General features: G+C 41.7%; 1 protein-coding gene across 1 annotated transcript in view; it reads left to right on the top strand.

Moving 5' to 3' along the window:
* Positions 1 to 15,609, top strand: part of CC1H1orf87 (chromosome C1 C1orf87 homolog) — a 78,796-nt gene extending 63,187 nt beyond the window's left edge. The window contains exons 9-11 of the mRNA XM_032594137.1: positions 3,859 to 3,938; positions 7,439 to 7,646; positions 15,449 to 15,609. Coding sequence (XP_032450028.1) covers positions 3,859 to 3,938; positions 7,439 to 7,646; positions 15,449 to 15,609 — 449 coding nt within the window. The remainder of the gene's footprint in view (positions 1 to 3,858; positions 3,939 to 7,438; positions 7,647 to 15,448) is intronic.
* Positions 15,610 to 16,090: the final 481 nt, after the last annotated feature.

Below are 16,090 nucleotides of genomic sequence, written 5' to 3'. Positions count from 1 at the left end.
CTCCACTAGCCTCAGACACTTAAGTTGGATTTTTATGTCCACCTTTGAATCAAGACTGTGATTAGGATAACCATGATAGTCTTCAACTAACCAGAGGCCAAGCTTGGAGTTGGAACTGGGGGTCATTCTTACCAAACCACAGCACCAGGATGGGGGAAGAGTGGTGCCCACCAACCAAAATATTGTTGCTATCACTAGAAGGGGATAATGAAGAGAACAATCACCAGAGAAGAAATGAATGATGGAAGCCAAAATAATAATAGTAATAATAATAAATTCCAGTCATCTGCATGGCCCATGAGGCCCTTCAGTTCTGTTAATACTTAACCCACTTCTCTTCCCTTTCCATCCCACATCAACAAGACTCCCCTCTCAGCTATTGCCTGAATGCACCAAACATTCCTCCCTCCCTTGTGACCTTTTGTCTTTATGGTAGCTTTCTCCTGAAATGCTCTTTCTGCAGACATTTGCATACCTTTGTCCCTTGTTTCTCAGGACTATTTGAATGTCCCTTCAAGAGGCTTTTGGTGAATTCCTCCCTAAAATAGAAACTGCCAAGACTTTCCAACCCCGTAACTGGCTGCAGTTGTGTTTCTAGCACTTATCACTACTTGACATTATTTTACATATCTATCTGCGTGCCCTCAACACTGGAATGCGCACTCCATGAGAAGATTCTGTCCAGTTCATTGTTGTACCACAGTAAGCATTTAACAATGGCTGTTGAATGAGTGAATGCATTAGAATCCTAGACTTAACGCTACCTCTATTGTCTTAAGCAAGAAACTGAACCTCGTGTTGCCTCAGTCTCCTCCTTGGTAAGATGGAGACAATTTCTACCTTGCAGGGTTATTCTTGAGATTAAGAAAACACGTGAGAAATGTCTGGCATATATTGAGATATCTGACATATATTAGTTTCCTTCTCACAAAAGTTCATTCACTAGGTCCAATGAGGCCAGAAGTCTTTATTTACATCAGTTGCTTTCTCCTGTGGCTTCACTTTAGAATTACCTAGAGAATTCTTTAGAAGTTCTGAGCTGGGTTCTCACCCCTCGAGATTCTGATTTAATTGGTCTGGTGTGCCGTCCAGACACTGGTAATTTTTAAAGCTCCCCAGGTGGTAGCATATTAGCAGCCAACACTGAAGACCACGATTTCAAGTCATTAGTGGAGGGGGGTGGGGGCAGGGAGGGCTGGCTGTGTGACTATCAGAATCCACTGGAAGCCCTGTAAAACCTGGCCCTTCCAACACCTGGAAATCTCTAGAAGCCAGCTTGGCTTATTTCCTCCAGTACAAATCATCAACTGGCAGACTAGACAGATGGTTATTATTTATCCTTCCTGCTGTGTTAGAAAAAAAAAAAATTAGTTCTGCCTCGGGTTTCTCAAACCATTTTTACATGTGCAAACCATTACCTCTTTATATGCTCATAGGTATTAGAAGGGAGAAAGGGAAACTTGAGAGAGACCAGAGAGACTAGCCTGTATTTTCTTCTAATGTAACTTAGAGAAGTGCAGACACCAGAGAGAAACTGGCCTGGAACAAAGACTAAGTTCTAGCTCTTATACTAAAAGGGATAATGTACATGAACAGTGCCCAGAAAATAAACAGTGCCCACATCATAATTAATGCTAAGTCTCGTTTTCTGGGGAAATGAGATTTAAGATCATATAATAATGATAACACAATAACAAATAATAATACCTTGCATGGAGCATCTTCCCCGTGTTAAGTATTTTCTCTCAGTAACTTTTTTCTTTTGAATCGCCACAATATTATTGCAGACCGCTGGTGTCATGTCCTTTCCACAACTGACAATGTCAGGATCTGAAAGCTTGCGGTTGGTTAAGGGAAGGACCAGGTTTAGCACTCAGGTCTGACACCAAAGTTTATCTTGCCGCCCTTATGCTACGCGCTGCTTCCAGAATCCTTTTAACTCTCAAACTTGATCATTCAGAGTAATTGGAACCTTTTCTCACCGGCAGAAAGCTTTTCTTCCACATACTGGGTGAAATAAGCAGGGGCCAGCGCTAGTAGGTGATGATGGGTTCCCATGGCAAATTTTCAGCTGATTAAATCGGATCTGCCTCAGAGGGGCTGCCTGAACTGGCTATCATGATTCTCATTAAGCATCTATTAAGTCTTACTCTAGCATCTGGGTTAGGTACAGGGGAATAAAGAAATGAAGAGAAGAAATTCCTCCTCCCGTAGGACCTGAAAAGGAATTAGAGGAATAGAACTATATATTCAGTGGCTTTATTTCCTAGGCTCCAAATCAGGGCACCTGGTCCTTCATTTAGTCTAACTGAGTACTTATTCTAATGCTGGGTAATGAAGCTTCAGATATCATGAAGTCACCTTACCTTCATCAAGAGACTGAGGGAGAAGATGCGTCATGGCTCACAGGTACAATACTAAAGGTGTGACAAAAGGCTTTTTCATCTGAAATGTAAGTTAATTTACACGAGGATCCCCACGCAGGTGCCGCTATTAGTTAACATTTATTGAGCACTTGCTGTGTGCCAGGAGTTTGCTTTACAGTTTCTTTTCTTTTCTTTTCTTTTTATTTTTAAACATGAAACTTATTGTCAAATTGGTTTCCATACAACAGCCAGTGCTCATCCCAACAGGTGCCCTCCTCGATGCCCATCGCCCACCCTCCCCTCCCTCCCACCCCCCATCAACCCTCAGTTTGTTCTCAGTTTTTAAGAGACTTTACAGTTTCTAGTCCGTTTAATCTTCACACTAAACTCTGGGCAGCACTATCCAGCTTTTACAGAAGTGGGGACTGAGACACAGTGGTGACAAGGAACCTGCCCAGGGCCACGCAGCTGATAGAGACGGGAGCCGGGACTCCAACCCAAGGCCAGAGCCTCCACTCTCCACCTTTCTGCGCAATGTATTGATTGAACCATTTTTGTTGAAAGTAGTGAGACCCCACTCAGGAACAACAGCTATTTGTTAATGGCATATTTGAACAACGCACTAAACATCGAAGCTGAAGTCCCCAGAAATCTGTACTGTGTGGTCGTCGCATGGATTTGTGAAACAAATGAGTGAGTCACCCAGTGTGATGGAAGCCGCTAGTGATGAATGGATGATACACACAATAAGCCTAAGAGGATTTCAGCAGAAGAGCCTCGTGTCTTTTTCCTGCATCCTAAGGAAATTTCTTCTATTCGTGAAGGCAGCAGCCTGAGCAAGTAGTATCTGGGCAGTGGAACCCCCTGGGTTAGGAATGATGTCCAAACCTCTTCCTGTACAGCACTTCTGAACACTGAAAGGAGCAAGGAAGGCAAAGCTTTTACCGGAGGCTTGAGGCACACACCTGCATGGAGAGAGGGGCAGAAGTTCCTGCTTCTCTGTAAAGAGGCAGAACCATGGAAGGAGGGCCCTTGCCACTCTCCAAGCTGCAAAAGCCCTCCTGATTCAAGGCGGCGCTATGGGCTGTTGTCTCTGCTTATCTGAAGCAATCTGCCCAGCATCACTTTTACCTGGAAACTCCTCTTCACCCCTCAGGTCCCCAGTTTACGTGTACCTTCCTCCAAGGAGCCTTCTCATATCCTCCACTGCTCTCACAGCTACCTCAATATATGTTCAAATATTTTCACATTTTCCTTTGTTGTGTTTCTGGTAGTTTGTAACCAAATAATAACTTGGAGTGTCTGCTTCCCTTTCGTGAGCTCCATCAAGGCAGCTACTGGATCTCTTTTATCTACCAGTAGATCCCTAGCACCCAACACAGTGCCAACCCCATAACAGAGCTTCAACATTCTCTTTGCCTCTGTAGGTATGTGTATGTACTAAAATGAAGAGGCCAAACTAAACCCTTCGGTTTTTTTCTTTCTTGTCCAGGAAAGAAAGCAAAAGAAACCTCTGCCACTACCATGCAGGCTGAAGCTGCTAAGATATCTCAAGGCAGAACAGAACATATGGTATGCACCTGGCTACCAGGAGCTTGGGGAAGGGCTTCAACGATCCTTGGCCCTCTATTCTCTGATGCTGGGTGGGGCCCTCCCTTCTGGGTTTTTGATTTCCACCCAACACCTTGATGTCAGGCTATCTTTGACTTTGAGACTCTCTTCCAACAGAGGAGGGAGGAAGAACTCTGAGAGCGTGGGTTGGTTCCTGTCCCAGCTGGTACGCACACAGATCTCTCTCAACACGAGGTGAAGGGCCTGCCATCTGCCCCCAAGAAACTGGACTTGTAGCATGGATACAGGTGTCCTTCCAAAGCCTGTGACCAATCCACCAACTGCCATCAAAATAAAAGATGGTTATGAGACCTATTTTAACATCTGAAGTCCAGCTTCCAGAAACTGAGGGTGACCTTTTCCCCAGACATCACATTTTAAAATGTAATGGGCTCTTTGATTTAAAAAAAAAAAAATCTGGCAAGCAGTTAAAATCCGCTTTAATATTCCCAGCACTTAGCCAAAAGAAGATGCAGACAGAATTGAAAAACAGCCTGAGTTTTTCTGTTGTTGTTGTTTTTTAAATGCCCGGATTAGAACATAATTCATCTTAAAATGACGGGAGGCCTCTTCATGCACTTCACACTTTGAAATATTTTAGAAAATAGTATCCATTTTGGCAAGCCTCTTGCCACGCAAGAAACAACAGCAAATGCTTTTCTCCTTGAGTGTTAAGTCTGTTGTGAATAAGATTATAAAAAATATACTTTGCTCTTTTATTTTGCCTCTTGTTTGAGGATTTTGCTGCATTTCTGCAATAACTGATTCTTCTCACATTCCGGTATAAGCAGCATTCACTGCCCCCATTTTTAGGGAGTGAAATTGAAGCAGAAGTTTGGTAAAGCAAATTTCCTATTTTCCCAGAGAAAATCGTTTCTTCATCCCCTTACTCATTCAGTAAACATGTCTTTAGAACCAAGTATGTGCCAAGCCACTAACAAGACCTTGATGATCCACAAATGACTACCTCACAGACCCGGTCTCTAGAACTCTGGTAGAAGAGAGAGACACTGTAACAATCACAATATCCTGGAATAAGTGCTAGGATGGATAAAGGGGCTACAAAGAATCACCCCTCAATCCACCTGGAGCTTTGGGGAAGGCTTCCCACAAGAAGTGAAATATGTGTTGGGTCTTGAAGGATGTGTAGAAGTCCAACCAATCAAGGCATGAGTGGTAAGAAGGGCTTTTACAACAGAGAGAATAGTATGTATAAAACATAAAGACATTATTTTTTTTCTGGATTTATGTGGCTGGAAAAAGATGAGAGAAAAAGATGCATACATAGGGCCGAAAGAAAATAAACAAGGACAAGAACTTGGATGGCCTTATGTGCCAAGTAAGGAATTTGGAATTGATCCTGATAACGTGGGACTAAAACAGTATAGGATGTGTTACTTACTTGTTGGGTTGAGCCTAATTAGGGTCCATACAAATCCCCCCTTTCCCTGCCTTTAGTGGTCAAGAGACTGTTGAACTATCTGAAGAAATACAAAGTTATTTTAAATCAGTTTCTCAGATCCAATGACCTCTTTGAATTCTCTACAATCATCCACCAAACTCTATGCATGTGTGCCTTTAGCTGGGTAGATTATCTAAAGTGTTCATCAGATTTCTAAAGTGGTCCAAGGCTCTAAAAAGTAGAGTCCTGTTTATTTACTTCATGAAAACTTTCAGCTGTTTCTTAACACTGATTTTATCGGGCAGTGGCTACCGCTTAGCCCTCTGCCATCTTCCTCCTGCGAGGCGCCAGCCTGGATTCCTGTGGTCCCCTCTCCCCTTTCCTCCCTCACCCCCTTCCTCTCCCTGGCTCCACCAGTCACTCAGAGCTTTCTGAAGAGAAATGAGCACTGGTCAGAAAAAAAAAAAAAAAAAATATATATATATATATATATATATATATACATATATATCAAAGAGGAATTCTTTTATATTAATCTCTTAAAATTTGCTGGTTGCTGGTCATCCATATGGGTTCAATTTCATATAGCATTCTATTATTGCAAACAAACCAATTCTTTATATTCCCCAGCAGCAGCTTAATCCATGTTTGTTAACAAACTCAAAACTTGGTTCCTTACTGCAATTTTTATTTTTTAGAGCTTTGGGATTTTCACAACTTGTATATGAGAAGTTTGAGACAAAGGTACAAAACTGGAGAAATTCAGATACTTGAAAATTGGGGGAAGCACAGATATTATACCAAAGGTAGAGGAATGATTCTATGGCAAATAGAACCAACTCTAACAATGAAATATACTGGAAGGGTAAACAAGCATATTATGCTGCCTAAGGATAGAACTGTAACAGTGTGCCCAATTCAGGGACTTGGACATCATGTCTTCCTATATTTTTTTCTCTTCTCTCTGCCATCAACTTCCTACCCTCTGTCTATCTATCCTTCTGTCTAACTATCCATTTATCTGTCTTTCTCAACAGACCATCTTTTTTGCATTTCCAATACACTGAGTGGAAAATCTGCTGCAGTTCCTACCTCCCACACAGAATGACTCTGTTTTTCTATCTCTCTGTCTTTAGCTCTCACAAATAGTTCCCCAGTCACTGGAAAGTGTGTTTATTGGCCCATTTTGCATTATTAGATGCCTCGTCCTGCACCATGCATGTAGATACATGGTAATTCTCTCCACAACCATGTAGATAGACAAGATGGGCAATTCCTGGAAAAGTGGGGTTGATCAGATGAAACAATAGATGCCCACTCTCTGTCTTCATGATAAGTGACAGAATGTCTTACATGGCATGGCGGGGATTCATTTGTCTACCTGTTCTAAAGGCATCTGTATTTTGTGCAGGGCACGGGGTTAGAACACCACAGTGAGCTGGACATGACCTCTGCACCCTCCTCCTAGTTTTGTGTCTACCATTGACTGTCTGATCTTAGTAAGTCACTTCTATTCCCTGGGCTGCTGCTTCCTTTCTTAAATGAATAGGACAGACAGATCGCAGAGGTGATTTGTGCTTTGTTAAAATGAGCCCAGGAGCCTAAGATCATATCAGTGTGGTTTCAATCACTTTTCATCAAGAATCTCACACTCATGATGCAGAAGTTTTCCCACCAAGAAATTATAAGCATTGCCTGAAGCCCATCCCCTCATGTAACCCTACTAGTATAAAACAGAGTAGGATGTCATGAAATGTCTCAGTTACAAAAACCTTTGTTTTGTGTAAATCAGAAATGTAAACTGAATGAAAGTCATGATTTCACTCCTCTCTTAAAACATACACACACACACACGCACTCAACATAGTAGTTTATATCCAGCAAGAATTGGCAGATATGGTCCTATGGCACTGAGGATTTGAAACACATCCTCTAGCTTTACAAAGCCAGACCTTGCAATAAATCTTGCTAGCTGTGTGGCCTCATCTTTGGCCAAGAGACTGGAGGAGCTCTTTGTGGTGAATGTATTGCCAGTGAGATGCCTGTGTTGTTTTGGTAGAAAATTCCAGAAGAGGAGCTGCAACCAGAAAACCCTCCTGCTGAGATTTCAGCCCCCAAAGATCCCCTGAAAGCTTTGAAGGTCAGGCCAATCTCACAGCCTTTCGTGACTCCAATGATGAAGAACGAGCCTGAAGAATATGAGACATGGATTGACAGGTTCAGGAAGCTGGAAAATGCCCTCTACCTGTGTGACCTGACTAATACAGGTGAAGTGGGACGCTTACAGTGGCTACACCTTTCTATTTGTGTTCTAGTCTGGAAGTGGACACCTCCTTCTCTCTCACTTCTTACCAAGTACAGTTTGTATAGAAACCACGTGCACTGGCACTGGGATCACAAGCAGGAAATACAAAGATGGATCAGAATCAGACGTGAATCACCCACCAGTTTGCTTACAGTTTCTTGTGTCTTTGATCCTCCTCCATCAACTCCTGGAGTCCAACCCATAATCCAATCTTGTAAACTCCTGACTGAAACCTTCGGCGTGCCCACTGGCAGAGGCTGAACTCCAAACTCCTTAGCAAGGCAAAAGCTGGTTCTGTCCACCTGACCAGTCTCTTCTCCTTCAACTCATTATTCTCTCAGCATATCCTACCCTGTCATAATGAAGAACGTGTCTTCCTCAAACACGCTATGCTTTCCCCGTGGCTGCTCTTTTTCTAACCCTATGCCCAGACAGTCTGAGCTGTCCACCTCTCTTCTTCCTACCTTACCCACTGCCAACTCCTCATCTTGTCCGCCTGGCTAGCTCATGCCTAAACATGTTTTATGTTAGAACTCAGGCTTTACTCCTCTGAGACTCCCGGGATTTCCCCAAGAAAGATCTAGGCCAATCTTTATCTGGCCTTCTAGACTTCTTTAACAACCATTATCCTGTTTGATATATTGTATTTTTTTTATCTGGAGACTTACTACAATATCACCAGTAGACTATATTCCTTTTTTAGCTCTAGTACCTTGCATAATTCTATTCAACTTTTTAATTTTTTTTAATGTTCATTTATTTTTGAGAGACAGAGCACGAGTGGGGGAGGGGCAGAGAGAGGGAGACACAGAATCTGAAGCAGGGTCCAGGCTTTGAGCTGTCAGCACAGAGCCCGACGAAGGGCTCAAACCCCGCAAAATGCAAGATCATGACATGAGCTGAAGCCGGACACTGAACCAACTGAGCCACCCAGGCACCCTTATTCAACTTTTTTTTTTTTTTTTTGAGGGAACAAATAAATGAATATAAATACATAAATAAATCCAAGATGGAAGGTGATAAATACCATTACAGTGTGCTATGTCGGCATTCAGAGAAAGGCGAATTCCTTCCTAGTGAGGTGATCCGGGAAGGTTATGCTAGTGTGAAATTAACCGTTAAGGATAAAGCACAGTTTACGTACAAAGGAATGAAATAGACTTTTCTGGCAAAAGTGCGAGTTACCCAAGCAAAGCGTTATGTGTGAAGCTCAGTGTCAGAAGTTTGGTTTGGAAAAAAGACAAGGGCTATTAAGAAGAATGTTACATGATAAAGGTAGAAAATATAAGATTCTAGCTCCAAGAAGATCTTAGACGCCAGACCAAGGAATTTGGATTTAGATCAAAGGGAATGAATAGCATTGAGAGTTTCTAAGCAGAGAACTGGTATGATGAAGTCGTATCTCAGAAAGACCCTCAATGGCTACGTGCAGATTTGAGGAGGAACTGAAAGCAGGGAAAGGAGAAAGGAGGCTATTGCAATGTCCTAGTGAAAATGAAGGCCAGGTCAAGGTCAGAAGCCTGGAGAATGGAAAAGAGGGAGCAGATAGAAAAGCACCTGGACTGAAATCATTGCACTTAATTACATTCTGTGTTCATGATGAGTTAGCATATTATATGTGGAGCCTAAAGATATGGAGCTCAGGGGCACCTGGGTGGCTCAGTCGGTTGAGAGTCCGACATCAGCTCAGGTCATGATCTCACAGTTTGTGAGTTTGAGCCCTGCATCAGGCTCTGTGCTGACACCTCGGAGCCTGGAGCCTGCTTCAGATCCTGTGTCTCCCTCTCTCTCTGCCCCTTCCCTGCTCATACTCTGTCTCTCCCTGTCTCTCAAAAATGAACAAACGTTAAAAAAAAAAAAAAAAAAAAAAAAAAAAAAAAAAAAGATATGGAGCTCAGAGAAGTAGAGAGCAGAACGGCAGTTGCCAGGCAAAATGGGAGATGTTGATCCAAGGGTACACACTTTGAGTTATAAGATGAATGAGTTCCAAGGATTTGATGTTCTGCATGAGGACTCTAGCTAACAATGCTGTATTGTATACTTGAGAGTTGCTGTGAGAGTAGAGCTTTAATATGCTCACCACCACAGTAACAACCACAATAAAATGGTAATTGTGTGTGATAAAGGATACGTTAACTGACCTTAAGGTGGTAAATATTTCCCAATAGATACATGTATCACATCATCATAGTGTACACTTTAAACTTATACAATGGTAGGGGTGCCTGGGTGGCTCAGTCAGTTAAACATCCGACTTCAGCTCAGGTCATGATCTCGCAGTCCGTGAGTTCGAGCCCCGCGTCAGGCTCTGTGCTAACACCTCAGAGCCTGGAGCTCAGATTCTGTGCCTCCCTCTCTCTCTGCTCCTCCCCCGTTCATGCTCTATCTCTCTCTGTCTCAAAAATAAACAAACGTTAAAAAAATTAAACTTATACAATGGTATATGTCAATTATATCTCAACAAAAGAAATAGCAGATGCATTAGTACTCTCTAGAAGTAATCGTGTAACAGTAGCAATGGGTGTATTTTCATTCACTGTGTGTTCTTGTTTCATTTTGTTTTGAATTTCCAAATCACTTAACTCTAGACCACATAAAGTGTAATTACCATATAATACCCAAGGACTTCAAAGAATTCTACCAAAGAGAGGGGGAGAAAAAAAAATTAATGAAAAACTAATCTAGCTGAATTAGAAAATCATTTATTAAACATGTGTTATCAGCCCAGCACTTTGTTAAAGGCTGAACCAGAAGGAAAACCAGAAAGGATAAGACATGGTATCTGGGGGCACCTCAGTGGCTCAGTAGGTTAAGTGGCCAACTTCAGTTTAGGTTACGATCTCACAGTTTTTGAGTTCTAGCCCTGTATCAGGCTCTGTGCTGACAGCTCAGAACCTGGAGCCTGCTTCTGATTCTGTGTCTCTGTCTTTCTCTGCTCTTCCTCCAGCCTGCCTCTCTCTCTCTCTCTCTCTCTCAAAAATAAATAAACATTAAAAAAAAAAAAGACGTGGTCTCTGGCCTCAAGGAGCTTTTAGGTCTGACACCAAGACTAAGAGTAGTTAAATGCTGAAAAACAAACATTTTCAAGGACAACATATAGTAAAGCATCATAATTGAAGACACAAGAGTTAGAGTCCAAGGAAAAGAGAGAAGAGATGAAAAGAAGCTCATCATCTAATGTGAGCTGAGTATTCAGAGAGGGTTCCATGGAAGAGAAAACTTGAGTGAGCCTCCCAGACAGAGAAGCTTTAGATAACTGGGGAGGATGCTCTGAGTTGAAACCATCTTCCACAAAGCTTAGAAGATTTCTATTGGATTGGATAGTGAAGTTGAAACTCTACTGTGAATCCCAAGTCCTAGGATAATCCTCTACCCAGTGTCCACCAAATGTTCAACCAGAGCAGAGCACAAGAAAAGCTAAGATAGATAATTTACAGATGATACTGGAGAAAAGGAGATTAAAAGGCTACTGAAAGGGTGCCTGGGTGGCTCAGCTAGTTAAGCTCTTGACTTCAGCTCTGGTCATGATCTCATGGTCGGTGAGTTCAAGTCCCGCGTTGGGCTCTGTGCTGACAGTGTGGAGCCTGCTTGGGATTCTGTCTCCCTCTCTCTCTGCCCCTCCCCTGCTTGCTCTCTATCTCTCTCTCAAAATAAATAAAAATACATTTTTTTAAAAAAGCCATTACTGAAATAATCATGAGCCTAGGTATTCATAACTAGAGTGGTGATGGGGTTACAAACAAAAATAAACGAACAAAAAAACATCAGGTGGAGAGAGAAGACATTTCTAAAGAAACAAATGCTAAGTTGCAGTGATGGATGATGGATCATAAACTCAGTTGCTAAAAGACTCCCCAATGGCTGGGACCTTTCTCATACTTCTGAACTCTTCTGAGGAAAAACAGAGTTTTGTTGACTTTGGAGGCAGACTCCAGCAGATTTGAAATGCCTCTCTCATGGCCTCTTCACTATTTATGCCTGTTTTCTCTGTTTCTATGAAATTCATTAGTTCCTTGTCAGCCAGGGAATGTGTCAGCCTGATCTGGGAACATCTAAAACTATCTTTAATGAGGAAAGAGGATTAACTGAGGTCATTTCATTGGTTTATTAACCACAGTATTTAGCTGACCACCACAGCCTCAATCTAGACACTGAGCAGATGATACCTACTTTGCCTATTGATGAATCAGTGTTCTTTATTATGTGCAAGGAAATATGTAGGCCAGGGTGTTCTTCATTCAGGGTGAAGACAGACCATCCATCATCAAATTAGTGTTTCTGGGAACCTACTTTGTGCTTATTTTCTAACAGGGGTTGTCAAGAAAATATCCTTGAAGAGGAAGAATAAGAAATGACTGTGAATAACTGGTCGCGTTTTCTAAAGAAAAAAAGGTGGTTGGGATAAATGTTTGAGTGAATGGTAGATTTGGAATTTTCCCAATGAACTGAAGGCTAGATAGAAAACGTTTTCACGTTCAAGGAGGCAGAATGCAATGAGAGACCTCAAGGACATTCTTTGCATGAGTCTGGACTTTGCACGCACTGAATCACTAACTCTTCACATCAACCACATGCTGAAGGCATTAATGTCCTTATTTACGGAGGAAAAAGCCAACCTCAAAGTGGTAAAGGAATAGCCAGTGGGGAGTTGAGCCATAATTCAAACCCAGTTCTATTGGACTTCCCACTACACTAAACTCCCATGACACACCAGAAAGAACATGAGGTTTTGCTTGTTGCTTTGCTGGTTGTTTCTTTGTTTGTTTTTACCAGAAGACTTAGATTCAACTCCAGATTTTACTAATTGCTGCGCCCTGAAAGCCAGTATGTATATATGTATCCTCTGAGCCTGTTTCTTTATCTATAAACTAAGACTGTTAATAATAAAACATACCTCGGGGCGCCTGGGTGGCTCAGTCGGTTGACCGTCCGACTTCACCTCAGGTCAAGATCTCACAGTTCGTGAGTTTGAGCCCTGCGTCGGGCTCTGTGCTGACAGCTCGAGACCTGGAGCCTGCTTCGGATTCTGTGTCTCCCTCTCTCTCTGCTCCTCCCCTGCTCACACTCTATTTCTCTCTCAGAAATAAATAATGATTTTTAAAAATTTAAAAAAATAAAATAAAATAATAAAACATACCTCCCCAGATTTGAGAAAGGATCAAATTACATTTGAGAGTTCTTTGTAAACTGTAGAATAAAGTAGATGTTAAAGGAAGTCTTATTATTTCTTTTATTTTGGTTCTGGTGGGACAAGAACAGGTTTTCAACCCTAAGATAGATTGTAAGGGTGACTTTATGCAGCTGTCCTAGGCATCCCCTAAAGACAGTAAATTAGACAGATACAAATTTCAGTCAATGGACTCTTGTTTGACACTAGGAATCTTCTACCAATGGTAAAGCTCAGAAGATAGCAGAAAATGTCCCCATGCACACCAGTGGTGATTTCTAGATGTATTTTTTAACATTACTTTAAAAAAAATTTTTTTTAACATTTACTCATTTTTGAGAGTGAGAGAGACAGAGCATGAGCAGAGGAAGGGCAGAGAGAGAGGGAGACTCAGAATCTGAAGCAGGCTCCAGGCTCCGAGCTATCAGCACAGGACCCAACGCAGGGCTTGAACTCACAAACTGTGAGATCATGACCTGAGCTGAAGTCAGACGCTTAACCGACTGAGCCACCCAGGCACCCCTTAACATTACTTTTAATTTGTGATTAAAATATAAACTAAATTGTGTATTTTTAAAAATTTTTTATTAAGATACATTCTTATATATTTTAAATAATGTTGATGATATAACTATTATAATCATCTTATAATTCTTGCATTAATGAGTGATTAATAGTTCTGGGCACCGTTCTAAGCTTTCATTATTTTACTGGTTTTTATACAGTTTAATTATCCCTATTTTAAAGTTGAGGAAACTGAGGCTCAAAAAGTTAAAATACCTTCCCCAGCCAGACACTTATTCCAAAGTCCATGACTAATAATTCCAGAGGCAGAATATGAGGAAATGTCTTGAGGGATCCAACCTAGACCAGACCAAGAACAGCCACCCAATCCAAAGAACTGCAAAGATGCAATTGGCCAACTCAAAGAAAATTATTTCTGCCAAGATCAACATTCTAATAGAAGAGATAGACAATAAACAAACGGAGAGAGGATGGGACAGGATGGGACAGAACCAAACAGAACGAATAGAATAAATCACATTAGGACCTGTCTATAGTCCACTGCTAAGAAGACCCATCAGGGAGCAGTTCAGAGGAAAGCATCATGCTCAGTGGTCTTTGCTCATTTAAATATAAATAATACTTGGGGCGCCTGGGTGGCTCAGTGGGTTGAGAGTCAGACTTCGGCTCAGGTCATGATCTCGCAGTCCATGAGTTCGAGCCCTATGTCGGGCTCTGTGCTGACAGCTCAGAGCCTGAAGCCTGCTTTGGATTTTGTGTCCCCCCCACCCGTCTCTGTCCCTCCCCTGCTCATACTCTCTTTCTCTTTTTAAAATAATAAACATTAAAAAAATACATATGAATACTACTTGGCAGCTTCAACAGAGATAACAGGTATCCAGCAGACACAAACTCTAATGGGCTGGTAGTGATGTTTACAACATGACCCGGGGACCATCTCTGGCCTCTTTGAGAAAGAATCCACAATCGCTACCACAGCCCACACCAGTATAGAAGAGTAGAAGAACAACATGCATGAGATGTATCTTTAATCCCTATAAAAGATATTTAAAAGCTTTTCTTGACACCAGTGGTGTAGATCCCCCAAATTCAAGGAACATATTTAGGAAACAATCTGAGCCTCACTTAAAATAATCTCTTCTTCCTTACTCTATAATGTAGTGTAGTGGTTAAATGCATGGTTTTAAGCAACCCTGGGCAAGTGACTTACCATCTCTATGCCTCAGTTTCTTCTTCTGTAAAATGGGCTGTTGTGAGCATTAAATGAATTGCTACTGGTAAAATGTTTGGAGGCGTGCCTGAAACATGATAAATGGTGTGTGTGTGTGTGTGCGCACGCGCACGTGCTTGTGTGTGATTATTGTTATTGTTGCATTCTAGTTAATTTTTTGCATATCTGACTGTCTCATCTGGATCTCCCTGAGGTAAAAGGTCACTTCTCTAAATCTTCTATATTCCCAAGTGCATATCTGTATCTGACATATATGAGCTCACAATTAGGAGCTCATAAGTGAGTTCTTGATCTTTGCTGATGCTCTGTTCTACCTTTAAAACTCTTCTCTGCAACCACCAACATCCACCTACCCTTAACCTGGAAAGCACCTTGGCATTGATACACATAACACGTAAGTACCAGAGCACATCCTGTGATGATAAGCACTACCATCTCAACTATACAGATTTAGACTCTGAGCCTTGAGAAACGTGATGCTTTACCTGTAATCACACAGCAAGCTGGAGGGAGTCACAGCAAATACATTTCCAGAAAAGCATCAAAATGGGCTGTTTGAAACCTGCCTGTTTAGGAACGCGTTTGGCTACTTCCATAAGATAAAAATAAACCAGAAAAATTAGAAATCGATTTTCACAGGCACTCCACCTGTTTTAAAAATTGGCTTTTAAAGTGTTATGGCCCCAAAGAACAAGCTTAAATTGCTTTAGGAAGCCTAAAGTGTCAAAATATTAGCATTTTGTTTTTACACGGAAGTCATTTGAGCTAATAGATTTGTTTTCTCTTTTTTGTTTTTTCTTTCTTCTTTTCAAAACCTACCACCCACCCAACCCAATCGCAGGAGTCCTGGAAAAGGAACGGGCCAGACGCCGCATTCACAACTACAATCTCATTTACAACCTGTCCCTGAGCCCTCGGAAAATCGACCAAGCCTTGAGGAGATTCCATGCGGGAGAAAATATGCTCTTGGAGCCAGCACTCCAGTACTTAAAGGAGCTATGATAACAAACCCATATTGTGAGAACAGATGTTTCCTTTTTCTTCCTTTCTACCCAGACACGTGTTTCTCCCCAGCCCATGCATAGTGGTGGAGACACTGTCACAGAGTCAAGGCTGATGCAGCAACTGAAGATGCTTTGGACTTGGGCTTCATTTCTAGCTATGATACTCCCTGATAGGCAGCTCAGAGTGACCCGAGAAAACCAGGTTTCCTCTCCTGAGGTGGCAAGAACCCAATTTCTTAAAACCCCCTTTTATTCCAATAAAGCTCCTTATGAACATTACACGATTTTTTTTCTACCTTGCTGAGGAAACTTTGCTTTTGCAAACCCTGCAATTCCATAGAGTAAAAAATATGCTAGATATTCTTGTCAACTCCCTCAAATGCCTGTCACATAAGAGACCTAACTATATCATTTTTGGATGTGTGATCCGCCTCTAGTCACTGTTCTAGGAAGGATTTCCACATGATAAGAAAAATAAA

Source organism: Lynx canadensis, chromosome C1, assembly GCF_007474595.2.
Source record: "Lynx canadensis isolate LIC74 chromosome C1, mLynCan4.pri.v2, whole genome shotgun sequence".
Lineage (NCBI taxonomy): Eukaryota > Metazoa > Chordata > Mammalia > Carnivora > Felidae > Lynx > Lynx canadensis.
The sequence above is the reverse complement of the archived record's forward strand: the minus strand, read 5'-3'. Positions and strand labels throughout refer to the sequence as shown.